The sequence below is a fragment of the Plectropomus leopardus genome, chromosome 6 (assembly GCF_008729295.1).
Source record: "Plectropomus leopardus isolate mb chromosome 6, YSFRI_Pleo_2.0, whole genome shotgun sequence".
NCBI classification, from domain to species: domain Eukaryota; kingdom Metazoa; phylum Chordata; class Actinopteri; order Perciformes; family Serranidae; genus Plectropomus; species Plectropomus leopardus.
In genome coordinates, this window is record NC_056468.1 from 21,459,626 (window position 1) to 21,473,270 (window position 13,645).

The following is a 13,645-nucleotide window of genomic DNA, read 5'->3' on the forward strand; positions in this document are numbered from 1 at the left end:
CACACACACACACACACACACACACACACACACACACACACACACACCCTCATCCCTCTGGGGTCAAACACTGAACAATACTGACAGCTGGGATCACAGCCCAGAGCCCGAGGATGTGGTGGGAGAAGCAGGGGGAGGAAGGGAGGAAAAGGAGGAATGACGGAGAAGTGGAGGGGCAGGGGGGAGAGCCGAGAGACCCAGCTGCTGCCTGCACTGTCAGGTCTTGTGAGGGAGTGAGGCGGCTGAGGAGAGAGGGGAGGAGAGAAGAGGGTCAGAGAGAGGGAGAGAGAGTTTGGCTGCCAGCCCTGCTCTCTCTTTCACACCAAATCAGGCGCTCGTCTGAGCGTGAAATGCCTTTGTGTTCCAAAACATCATTATTGCCTCCTCAGACAGTAGCCGCGGGAATCCAAGCTCACTGATTCGCCATGGGGAGGGGAGGAGGAAGGAGGGAGAGTAGAGGAGGAGGAGGGGGGGCACAGGAGGCGACTCGGCAGGGGTGGAAGGAGTGCTGAAGGTCAAACCGACTTTTATCTCACCTAATTGACTAACCCACTCCCCCTATCCTGAGCCCCCGCCTTCTCTTTTCCTCTCTATCCATCCTTCACTCTCAGCGTCCTGCCCCAATGAATGAAAGGAAAACAACGAAACAGTCTTTTAGCCTCAACCCCCATGCCAGCGTCTACACACACACTCAATTTCCAGAGTTGGCTCGCCTGCCAAACAATCAAACATAAACACACCCACACGTCACACTTGATCACACTAACATGCATACACAGAGTCTAGATAAACAAGGCAGGCACACACACCCTCGCTCAACCATCCTACCCGCCTGTTGTTTTCTGGGGATAACAGAAATGCACGCTCTGCTACGCCCAGACGCACACACAAACAGATGCAAAAGCACACACACATGGATACACAAACAGGACCCCTGATGGGAGTAAATGGAGGGGAAGTATTGGTGGAGGCAAGGGGAGCACGGTTTGTCATGGGATGTTAGTGTGAGCTGGTGAGTGTGCATGTATGTGTATGTGCTGTGTGTGTAGAGGTAGGGGCAGCATGCTTCATTACACTCATTTAACTCACAAACGGGGTGAATGACAGGCTGGCGTGGGAGACAGGAGGAGTGGGTGAAGTGGGGAGAGTAAGGGCAGCGCCGTGACCCCCCCTTTTACAAACACTGAAATCCTGCAATTAAGACTCAAACAGCAACTGCCAAATCCACCTCTCCCCCCAATCACACACAGACCCCCATTAGTCCACGCCAACTAACAAGCCCACCTCACATTTAACTCCTCAAACCCACTGCCCACTCTTTGCTAAAGCTATGAACGACCCCCTTCCTCTTTAACCACATTCCCCTTCAACTCGGCCCTCTGGCCTCACCTCCCGCTACTCAAGCCCCTATGGCTCCTATAAAGCAGAGTATTCTCAACCACCTCCCATCCCATCCAAACAGTCACCACCAACAACTCCACTCTGTCTCATTTTTAACTAAACATCACAGCAAAACCGTGGGCCCAAAACATTAGTTTTTTGTAACTTCTCCCACACTCATCGTGCCAATCCCTTTACAACTCAAGTCTGAATAGCTGGTTGTGGCCCATCATTCATCATGATCTGACAACATCTTTTCAATAAACATCACTCATCACACCTCCTCTATTCTCTTCTCATTCACCATGAAAAAGATTGGTTCTATTGATACATTTTATTTCCAGACCCATAGTCCATAAAAAAGAGAAATTATCTGCATCAGTGGGTTTACTTTAATATATTTTCCCCTTTTAATACATTTTTCTACCATCTCTTTACATATAAGCTTGTGACCTTGAGATGAGTTTAGTGACTGAGGAACTGATATAACTGCATTAAGTTTAAAAGTCAGCCACGTGCTTACAATGTAAAGTCAATATAAACTTATTTGTGTAGGTGTTGAAGTTAAAACACCTTTGCTGCCTTTAATGTGTGAGGAACAGCGATGTGAAGAGAACTGACAACTGTGTACAGTCAGTCAGTGCCGAAATTCTGAAAACATGATGGTATTCGGCTTTCTTCAGTAACGTAGGTATCAGGGGTTTGCAATTTTTGCAGATATAATGGGGCGGTATTAACACCTACGAGTGTTTTAGTCTGCCATTAAATGCTGAAAGAAGAAGAATGCCTACCAGGACAGAAGAACAACAACGTATGAAAGATCACAACAAATGTGGCTGCAGCAATGGTTCTCCCTCAACTCATCAAAAGGGAAAGCATTTTTTTCCTGAGGCCAGCATATTTTGCAATGGTAGCACCACATATTTATGCACACCATTCTGCAGTGAGTGCCGCATGTTTGTTTTTTTTTTTTGGTTGCAGACAATAAAAAAATGTTCAGATTTGGGTAAAACGCTGCACTCATCACTGTCACTTTTAAACCAGCTGTCCAACCACAGTGGAGGAGGGGCGGGACAATGACGTGAAGATCAAACGACACATCTTACATGTACAAGTGCTGAATAACAACAACAATGGAGGATAAATATTTAATACACGGCAGGCTTTGTATGTTAATAAACGTTTCCTCGCCCACAAAATCTCATGAACCCACAGGGACTTGTATGTTGCCTCTGAGGTGGATCATTGTGGATTAATAAGACAATTTTATCTAATTTAATTTAAATGTTTTTATAACAGAGCACATGTTTAAGGACATGGGATTTATTGATTTGTTTTTGTCTATTATTGGATGTCAGAATGGTGGAATTTCACTAGTACTAGTATCAACTAACATTTATGTTACTCCGACATGCCTAGTGCAGATGGATAAAATATTTCTTTTGGAAAGAATTTGATTTTTGAAAAGTTGGAAGAAGAGTACACACAGACATGCGGCGACAGTTGATTTAGGTAAAGAGAAAGTAAAAGAAATACACACTGTAGGTGGAAGACCTGGCAGTCCACGTACCCCGATGACAGCATTTAGCTCGGCCATGGTCACCTGTTTGGCTCGCTCTACAGCTTGAACCACCTGCTGTTGATGCTGCAAAACACACAGACAAACACAATTATGCTAATGACCAAGACTACAAGGCTTTTTATCAGTGAAGTTCGCAGAGACTACTACAGTGTATACATGGCATAAAAAAAACACAGTCTGTAGCTCAAAGTCACACATACTTACCTCCTGTGAGAGAAAGGGAATGACTTGTGCACAGATGGTGTTTAGTCTCTTGGCAATCTCCGTCTGATGAAGAAGAGACACACAGAGACAGAAAGAGACTTAATTGTTAATAACATAATTACATTCATTTAGAAAAGACAGCTGTTCGGTAACACCAATAACGTAATACAAGCACACACACAGACACAAACGCACGCACACACTGGAGACTGGTGCCTCCACAACACACACTCACACTGAAACCCCTAACAGTCTATAATACTATAACAGCACCCATCCACTTTCCTCCATTTTCAATATCACTAACACACACACACACACACACACACACACACACACACACACACACACACACAGAATACAATGAGATTTTTCTTTCTAATCATCAGTGTGAGCTCAAGTTTCTCTCTTGCCTGTTGTATTTCTTTTGCTCTCTCTGCATCCTCTGTGCTCTGGTCCCTCTTCCCATCAGCACTTCAACATAATCTCATCAGTGACTAACTTCATTTGCTCTCCCCCAGTATCCATGCCAACACATCCGCCTGCCCCCCAAACCCCCGGAGGTGGCAACAATTGGCTGAAACCAGATACCCCCACGGTGGCATCAAATCAGATAAGCGGACTCATATTACATATCATCCAATCAAATTGATACGAAAGAGGCCAGGGCAAAGAGGGAATTGGAGGAGCCATGAAACGCAGTAATGGCTCATCGGACACACACATCTCACATAAATAGATGCACACGCTGGATGTGAAAGCTTCAAAGGGCTATGTATTACGTGAAAAGACGGGAAAAGAGATGATTTTCATTATTACAAACTGAAAGCAAAAGATACTTGGGCTTATGGAAACTTTTCAAAACTCAGTGAAGACATTCATCAAGTTAAAATGACATCTGGTATCTCACAGCATAAAGCAACCACCGATGGGGGTTTAACTGACCCAACAATTACTTCACCTGGTGTAGAAATAACATGTTACTATGGCATGCTTCCCTTTTAACAGTAATTAAAGTAAAAAAATACAGCACTTCCTCCTTTTAACTGACTTTCAAGGCACACACTGCTCCAGTTTCAGTTTTTCAGCCTCAGCTTTCAAGTTTTTACTGATATGTCAATTTCCTTTCCTTCCTGCAATTCCTACAGGTCAACAGGCATCAAAACTGATTTTTAGTTGAATATAGAGCCTACATACGCCGTAGCCTATGCAAGTGACCTATGTCGTTGTGAGAATGTATGCTTGTGCCATGGTGTCTGCGTGAGGTTTTGTGCCACTAATGATTTTCTTCACGCACTTCAAACAATGGTGACTGAAACTGAGCGGATCATGTTGGAGTTGTCATACAAATGTACAGATTTACAGACTTTCTAAGTTAACCTCTCCTCATTTTAGTCCATCTTCACAGAGAAAAAGGCACAGTCATAAAAGCGTAGGAGGAAATGCAATGCTACCTAGCAGACAAATTACAAGGTACAAGGTGGATTTATTGTCATTTTTCTTAAACGTGGTTTATGAAGAAATTAAATTAAAGTTGATTCTAAATCCTGCTACAGTGCTATATTTTTTTTTGCTGTCGAAGGAGGAGTTGAGGAGTCTCACAGCCTGGGGAAAGAAGCTGCTCTGTAGTCTGGTTGTTCAGCAGCGGATACTTCTGGATTTTTTTCCAGATGGCAGCAGGGTGAACAGACTGTGGCTGGGGTGGCTGCTGTCTTTCAGTATCCTTTGTTGATGCAGATGCATAGTTATATTTCTGGGGAAGTGGCTGATATGTGATCCCATGTAATGGACAAATTAAAATATTAACCCAATGATGATGCTAAGTGAAAAATCACAGTCAAAGTTATTATAATTCATCTTGAGGGGGACATGAATGTCCCACAATTTTATAGTAATCAATCCAATGATTGTCAAGATATTGTGGGGACGTCCTCTTTAGCTGTAGCATACATGCTCTCAATGGACCTCTCTGTCTCACTCTCTCTCTCTCTCACACACACACACATACACACCTATCAGCCTGCCAAACAACTGACCTCGCCACAGTTCAGCCAATTATGTACTTGGATGAGCTAAATAAAGTGCTGGCCTATTCAGAATGAGTCTAAACAAGTACCTGCTTTACCTACAATCTGCAGGGTTCCCACACCTTCTTAAACATCATATTCAAGGATCTTTCAAGGACTTTGAAGGCCCAGTTCTCTCAAGCATAGTTTGAGACACAGATCAAGGTTAATTACTGTTAAACACAGAGTTTTTGTAATGAGAAGTAGCAGACTAACACAAGCTCACAGACAACAATTAAAAATAGGGAAAGGCTTGCATGTGTGAACACTTCTCAAGTGTAAAAATACAGCGATGAAGGCAATATCAAAAGAACCTCAATTTCTATTCATGCACTATATATATATATATATATTTATATATATATATATATATATATATATATATATATATATATATATTCAAGCAGTTTCCTCAGATTTCGCGGACTGCTTTCGTGGCACAGACTCTCTAGGATTTTGAGGACCACTGGTAAACCTGAGTATAAGAGAACTAAAAAAAAGCAATTACAATTGACACCCTGAAGAACGTAAATTAATTGGTTAAGTAAATACGCTAGTAAAAGAGAGTTACGATAAAACAAAGAGTTAAGTAAATATGCTATACTCTGTGAACACTATGAACTGTAAATAATTGACTCTTCATCCAGAATCAAAGAGAATATGGAATCAAAAGAGTTATAAGCCTTCAGAGTTCTTGTTCTTCTGTTTTTTATTCATAACTGCATGTGTGAGTTTACAAGACTTGAAAACAATGTGTCTAATGAAGATTTGATCATTTTAAAGCTTGATGTGCTCTTTTACAGGCTTGGTACATTGGGGGCTTTACGATCTGCACGATGTAGAGAGCCATTTTTCACAATATTACACCTGTTTTACAGTGCTCATTATAGAGAGATACATTTCAATATCGAGCCACACAACAAGATGTGAGACAGTTTACACCTGGTATTGGCATGCGTTTCGGCGGGCAGCCGAAACACATCCGAATTCACAGCTGTGTCCATAATGCGTCTCCATGAACCCCTTGAGTTCAGATTTCGTTACTACCTACATCCCTTATGCTAGAAGGACACCTCACGCACAGATATTATGTCCACACAGTCATGTTAGCGGTTGTGTCAGTTTAGCTGGAGATTTCACTGTCAGCATAATACATGACATAATACCTTGTCCAACCCGTCTCTAAATAGGCAAGTTATGGAGCGTTAGGCAGGGTTCACCCTGGACGTAGAAGTGCCCTGATATGTTTATTGTTGCCCAGCAGCCCGTCAGCATTCGCCTGGCGAGTCGGCAGAAATTCTCCTTCTCTGTTCCCTTCTAATCATACAGAGGGCTCTGTCCCTGTCTCTCTGTCCCTGCTTGCTTATGTGTCTCTGGCTGTGTGCCTGTTTGTCTTTGTGTGTCTGCTTGTCTCCTTCCTCTCTGTTTAGACACAAATGTGGAAGCACTGGCTAAATATTTTATTATCATCACAATTAGATCATGTATATCATATCAAATAAATTATTTATACTGTCAGATCACTCCTACAAGTGATTAGATCAAAATGTGTCTCAATGGTCATATACACTTTTATTTAGCTGAGTTCTCTTATGTTTCATTCACCCAAAATGTTAATACCAGGTAAAATTTGGCTCTAAATGTGAAAAACAGTTGATTAGTCTGACCTTTGCATTTAGCTGTTTTGCTTGGCCATTGCCTTAGTGTAAATCTTAGTGCTGTCTGTGCACCTGATGTGCCTGTTACTACAGCATATCTAGAGTAAATCAGAATGAAGGACCTTAACATACTTGCAGCCCTGGCCAGCTCATGAGTTGCAGACTTCCGTACACTGTAACTCAATCTCATAATGTCCGACTTTTTCCATGCCTAGAAAGCTCTAACTGAAAAGCTATTTCAGGCAGACTATACCTGGATGTCCATTCTCAGAATCCAGAGTTGTAAGCCTATAATTAGCCTTGTATAATGGCTTGCTGATTAGGTCGTCTGAGAATAGTCTGACCAACTACTACCAGGTCAGCTCAGCTAATCTAACTAAGCTTACTGACAAAACTAACAAGGATCAAACAAATGAGGCCACATATACCCAAAGCTAAAATCCCTTAGAGAGGCATCATTACAAATGTGACTCAAGAACATTTGGAGGAAAAAAAATAAAGGTAATAAATACTTGCAGTTCATGTGTCCTAACATTTAAAACATTTTTCATGTCAGTTCCTGAAACACAACACTGGAGAATGGCTATGGTTCACCATCCACACTATGATATTCATATAATTGAGAGTGGGTAAACAAAAGTTGAGGATACAGAGAGGATGCGAGTGTACACACACAATGTGCTAACAGAAAACAGGCTTTCCATTACACATATAATTGGAGCATTACTGCCACACTACAAACACACACACATCCATACCTCCTCAGCAGGAGGTGGGTTGTTCTGTATCCCCCGTACCCCCCGCCCACAGAAGCTTGTTGCTCTGACAACTGCAGCCCCAAGCTAATGACCTCCCCTGGAGCTTTAGTGTGTGTGTGTGTGTGTGTGTGTGTGTGTGTGTGTGTGTGTGCAGACAATAGGAAGAGATGCATCTCCCTCACAATGAAAGAACAGTAGCTTCACATGGACATAAAACGAAAGGGGAGCCAAGAAAAAAGAAACGAGGGTGGGGGGTGCATAAGGAAGAAGAGATCCCATAATTGTAAAAGGAGAGTGAGGACGGCAGAAAGAAAGGGAGAGGACTCGGGTTATAAAATGGGAGAATAACACAAAAGGAGAAAGGAGAAAAAAACTAATGGGAGGGAGTGTGAGAAAGTCAGAGAAGCATCCCCACTCCTCTGTGAAGCACCCAGGCCAATCCACCTCCAATTTCCTCTGGTCTGACTGGTCGATAGCTGGGGTAATTACTGGTAAACGCTCTGAGCCCTGCACCACTCCTGTGGGGAAACATGTGTTTGTGTGCATGAGAAAAAGAGTTTTCTCTCCTCGTGTCTACATACTTAACCATGAGAGATGTTTGCCTTTCAATGTGTATGTACACTCATGCATAAACATGTTTGCTTTCTTTGTTTGTGTTTACATTACTGTGAATGTGTTCAACTGCCCCTGTCCTTGTGTGTTTGCATAAATTGATTATAGCTGTGCATAAATGTCCTTGCCTTACATTACAACAACAGGTATATGTCCTTTCTGTATTTCATGTTTGGACACTTGTGCGTCTGCCCTACTAAAGCGTGTGCTGGTGTATTTTTGCCTCCCTGCTTCTAAAAGGGGGAGCTCCACTGTCTTTCCTCTGCTGGCCTCCCCTTGATCGATTCCTCTGCCCTCCCCAGCCCTGCCCCTCTAATGTAATAAAGCAGGCCGCTCCCCTAGACAGCACCAATCAATCTACAGAGCCATTCATCCTGCCTCTGGGCTCAGCCGGCCGGCCCTAACTGGGGAAATGGAGACAGAGCCCCATCGATCACGAATAAACACACATCCACACACACAGGCATACAGTAATACACACACACACAAATGAATGAACACACAAATGCATTTGTGCACACACAAGGACATGTCAACAGGCACACACACCAAATACATCAAAACCCTGCCATGAGAAGGAGGGAGAGAGGGAAAGAGTGGAAGAGAGACAAACAGAAGACGCAGACGGGACAAGAGGCAGACATAAGCATCCATACCTGTTTGTGCATTTCAATGTTGAGGCCGTAAGACATCTCGTAGTACTGAGGAGGACAGAGAGTCAAATTAGCGAAGGAATTCTGAGAACTTTTGAAATTAAAAGATTAAGCATCTAGAGAATATGCATGACCTTCCAGGTGTTTTATCGGAACAATCAAGCATGTAGATCTGTTGTTGATGTGTCAGAATAAAGGCTTTAAAAAAACACACTAAGAACAAATCTACGCAAATACATTTTTGTTTTAAAACAGCATTTTAAACTGAATACAATCTCCATACACACACACCTTTAAGCAGTGTTTTAGAAATAATCTGTCCATACAAACAAAAATAAAATCTTGCCACACTTGCCTGGAGTTTTTCAAACATATCAGATTGAAACTGTATTCACATATGATTTCCGCTAGCTGGCATACATGAAGGGATGGTAAATATGGACAAATGAATAAAGTATGCAACGTTAAACTATCCCACATCAACACATATGAGAGCTACGTCACATCGACAGCTACAGAAAATAACTTTGCCACTAGGTTAAAATGCGTAATGAGTTATTCACAAAAGAGTATGGTAACAATTTTACCACACACAACAAAATTCCATGATTTTTCCAAAACGTTCAATGATTTTTACTAATTCCATTCCTTTTCCAGGCATGGAAAATAAGATTGGGGAAATTATATGACTTTTACAGATTTTCCATGACTGTGGGAGTCACATAACGTACAAGGGGCATGCACGTACCATTGTGAAAAGGAAGCAGATTGTATCAGTCGTTGCATAATTACAGAGCATACTACGGAGATGCCGAAAAATACGACAAGACATTTCTTTATTTGAAATGACAATGAGTTTGAACTGTAACTGAAAGCAATAAAGCAGTCAAGGTGGTGAAAACAGATTGGGAGTTGTACAAAGCATATACAGCAATATATTAGAGCAATACCGACTGGTACCATTATCCATCGCTGATGGAAGCCATGGCAAGGGAAAAATGACTACGCACAAGGACAGAATCATAAAAGTTATGTAGACCTAGCTATAATGTTTTGACTTGACTTACTGCGCCTGATAAAGCATAATCTGGAAGCAAACATCGGCATCTGCGCCATCATTTCCAAAAGTCTTTGTTTCTGCCTATCCACGCTAAAACATAAGCCCCAGAGTTTTCAAACTTAAACAGGGTCAGCGGCAGATTCAAAGATCTCAGTTTTAGGGGTTTCAAAGTAGTGCTGATGCTGGGCACGTAAACGTAGTAATAGTCGTGGATGTAACCTAAGCCTCCTCTGAGCTCACTTTGTTTCAGGTTAGAAGGCTATCAATGGCATTTTACCTTAGAAAGAGGAGATAAATTTAGAATCGTATCCATTCAAACTAGTGAAATGTTGAATTTGCAGAAATACTGGAATTCAGTTTAATTAAAATTAAAATAATCTGCCTACCAAATCATAACACAGTCTAATCTGACACTCTGATCGCCTTCATTAGCGTGTCTGAGTAAGGAAAGTCTGTCTGGAGCAACATTCATGTTGTTTTTTTTAAATCATTACTATGCCTCTCCCTTGTGCCTAAGGTAATTAAACAATATTTCCTCAAGATATTTCACTTAACAGTCATTGGGAAGATGAAAGTTCAGCCTCAGAACACATGGAGCTGATAGGGACACAGTATCCTCCTAAAGGGCAAAAGCCTCACTGTGTCATGTGTGATGCTGTGGGGCAAATGAATTGAGTGTCACATGGATCTCACCATGACATAGTGTCTCTGCATCTCCGTCTTTTCACTGGCCAGCTTCTCACACTCCATCTTGAGACTGGAGGTAAAAAAACAACAATACACTATTTACTTCAAGAGAAACTGAAAAACACCTCAAGTTAAGCAAAGTTGACCTTATTCAACCCAAGCCCGTCAGTGGAAACCAGCACTTCAGATTCCCACAGATAGAGAATTTGTACATTTGTCAGCCCTTGTGGGTGGTTACTTAGTTGTTTTGTCCTTGATTTCACAGTACAAACAAGTTCTAGATGTGTCTCTCTCCCATTTAAAACATCTACTCAAACTAAGAATAAACAGTGTGGATGCTGAACTTCCAGCTGTTTTCCTACAATAGATTAACAATGGTAAAGCATACAATTTTGTAGAGAGGTTATAGTCTCCTCTGATCCCTCTTTCTTTGCTCTCTGAGTAATTCAATAACAAAGCTAAACTCTGCAGGGCACAGAGCATGAAGAGAAATGGAGAAGATGGTTCTTCCTGGTGAGTTACGATAACCTGTGTCAGTTGGCTTTAGGATGTTTGGTTAAACCCAGCCCTTTGTATGTGTGAATCAGGATGTGAAAAAACAAAACAGCCCTTTTGTAGTTCATGAGCATTCACCTGTTGCAGACAACCCTCCCCGACAACACAAATAAGTAGATGTACACACACAGAAAAGCAAAACCTACACACATACTCAGGCAGTCTTCCTAACACACACACACACACGCACACTAGGGAAAATAAGGAGTGATTTATGAAACCCTGAGCCCACACGCCACCCTCTGGCTCTCACCCATCACCAAGACTTAGACCTACCGCAGTGTAAGTGCTAACACTGATGCCTGCTGCATATGTGTGCGCTTTTGTATGCATGTGTGTGTAATCCAGGTTTATGGGTTAGTATGAGGCCAGAGCTGGGGTTTTGTTCATTATGGTAAGGGGGATGACTGTGGTTAGGGTGAGGTTTAGTGCTCAAGGGGAGATGACAATGAAAAAATTGGCCATCCTGCACGCCCATGAAGACAGAGGAGCCTTCCATGTGAATGTTTGCATTAGCCACCTGTGGTACTGTGCCTGGAGAAACTGGAACTCCTCCTTGATGCGGTCCAGTGACTCCGGGATGGTGAACTTGAAGGGCTGGCCTGGAGCCTGGTGAGGCGTCTGACACACAAACACACAGACAGAGGATTATTAACATCATAGTGGCTCATTATGTAGCCTAGAATATCCGTCTGATCCTCTCCTGCTCACATGTAAAGTCAGCAATTTCTATTTATTAGCAGCTATTAAACAGACAATAATATCAGTGTTGCCTCTCAGGGTAGCCAAATTGACAAGAGGAGAGATTCGAGCATGTGCTTAGGCCAGTGATACTCAACTCGTGGTTGTGGGCAGAATCTGGCCCCTGATGCCAGGTGCCCCCCTACCATTTTCTAATTTACAAAAAAAATTATTCTCATTGGGAATTGTTTTTATACTTTAAGTATACATAAAACAACAGCATAATAGAGCTTGTTTATCAAAAGCAGTGCCAGTAGAGGACCCCCTTACCTCCCGACAGTGGTCCTAGCTAAGCTCCTAGTGTCCTACAATTCTCAAAACGTCCTAAAACCCTTGAAACGTCTTAAAACCCTGGAAATGTCCTAATATCATAGAAAGGACCTGGAATCCTAGAAAAGTCAAAAAATCCTTGAAACATCCTGAAATCCTCAAAACGTCTTAAAATCCCAATGTCCTGCATTCCTAGAAATGTCCTCAAACCCATCAATGTCCTAAAGTTCTAGAAAAGTCCTAAAACCCCAGAAATGTCCTAAAATCCTAGAAACATCCTAAAATCCTAGAGACACGTAAGAGGCTGCTGTGACTGGCCCCTGGGCTCCTGTCATTATACAAAAGTGACCTCAAACGCAAAGCAAGTTGAGTATCCTTTGCTTAGGAGACTGTAAAGTAAGACAACAAGAGGCGCGGGTCAAACAAAGAGGTAATGCTATCTCCCGGGCTGTGGGCACCCGGGTACAGCCAGGTAAACCACTGTTAAAGCAGGAAGAGTCTTACCGGGTGTCGCCCCTGGGGAAACATTGTTATCTCCGGGAGGATGCGACCGTTTCCTTCTTGAAAACCCCACTCAGAGGGATCAAATTCGGGCACAGCGAGGATGTGAGGCGCTCCGGATCACGGAGACAAATCCATCTGCCGTTAGTATCAGGACCAACTGTCGTTAATTTCAAACAAAACCGACCGCCCCGCCGCTCCGTCCGACTTCACGGACCGTTTACCGAGAATCCTCGCTGTCTCTTCGCTGTGTTTCGGTCGTTGTCTCTCCCCCGCTCCACCGGCAGCGCGGCCGTAAATCAACCGGAAAAACACGGGAAACGGCTCATTAGCCGGAGCTAAAGGGAGGGGGAGGAGAACCAGGTGAGAAATGAAAAGGCAGGAGCCACCTCAATCACTCCAGTTTTGGTGTAAGATCCGAGGTATTCCGAGTACCGAAAGACAAACAAACAAGGGAAAAAGTCAAGCCGGCAGACCCTCAACAGACAGCCGCAAACTGTCGTCTCTCTCTCAGTCACAGCATCAGAAACAAATCCACACAAGTTAATTGCAGTGAAGAGTTCCCACTTGACTCGCCGCGGTCGACCGTTGACGGTTGAACAGTCAACAAAAACAGAAATATTTACTTCCACGCTGAGTTTGAAGGCGTCCAAAATAGATTTTGAATAAAAAACGGAGAGATGTTGTTAGTTTTAATAACATCAATTCCCACAGCGGCAGCAGCACTCCACCGTCTAGCTCTGCTTTACCTCAATGGCAACTTTCTCACGCGGTTTCACGCTCCCAAGCTAACCGAAACGGTAAGCCCGCCCACAAAGCGGCCGCGGACCAATCAGAGCCGCCGCTCCACGTGGGGATAGTTACAGCTGACCAATAGCCGCTCTCTAAACTGCCCCGAGACTGTTGACCTGGTTGAGC

At 43.0% G+C, this 13,645-nt stretch overlaps 1 protein-coding gene across 1 annotated transcript; it reads right to left on the minus strand.

The window, feature by feature from the left end:
• Positions 1–49: 49 nt before the first annotated feature.
• LOC121944139 (transducin-like enhancer protein 1) lies at positions 50–13,470 on the minus strand. Its single transcript, XM_042487826.1, has 8 exons — positions 12,731–13,470; positions 11,736–11,836; positions 10,667–10,730; positions 8,917–8,961; positions 3,167–3,229; positions 2,921–3,025; positions 2,487–2,497; positions 50–242 (listed from the first exon to the last, which is right to left on the minus strand). Exons 1-8 carry the CDS (start codon positions 12,752–12,754, stop codon positions 50–52), a joined length of 606 nt encoding a protein of 201 aa, XP_042343760.1. The 5' UTR covers positions 12,755–13,470.
• Between the last annotated feature and the right edge of the window lie 175 nt (positions 13,471–13,645).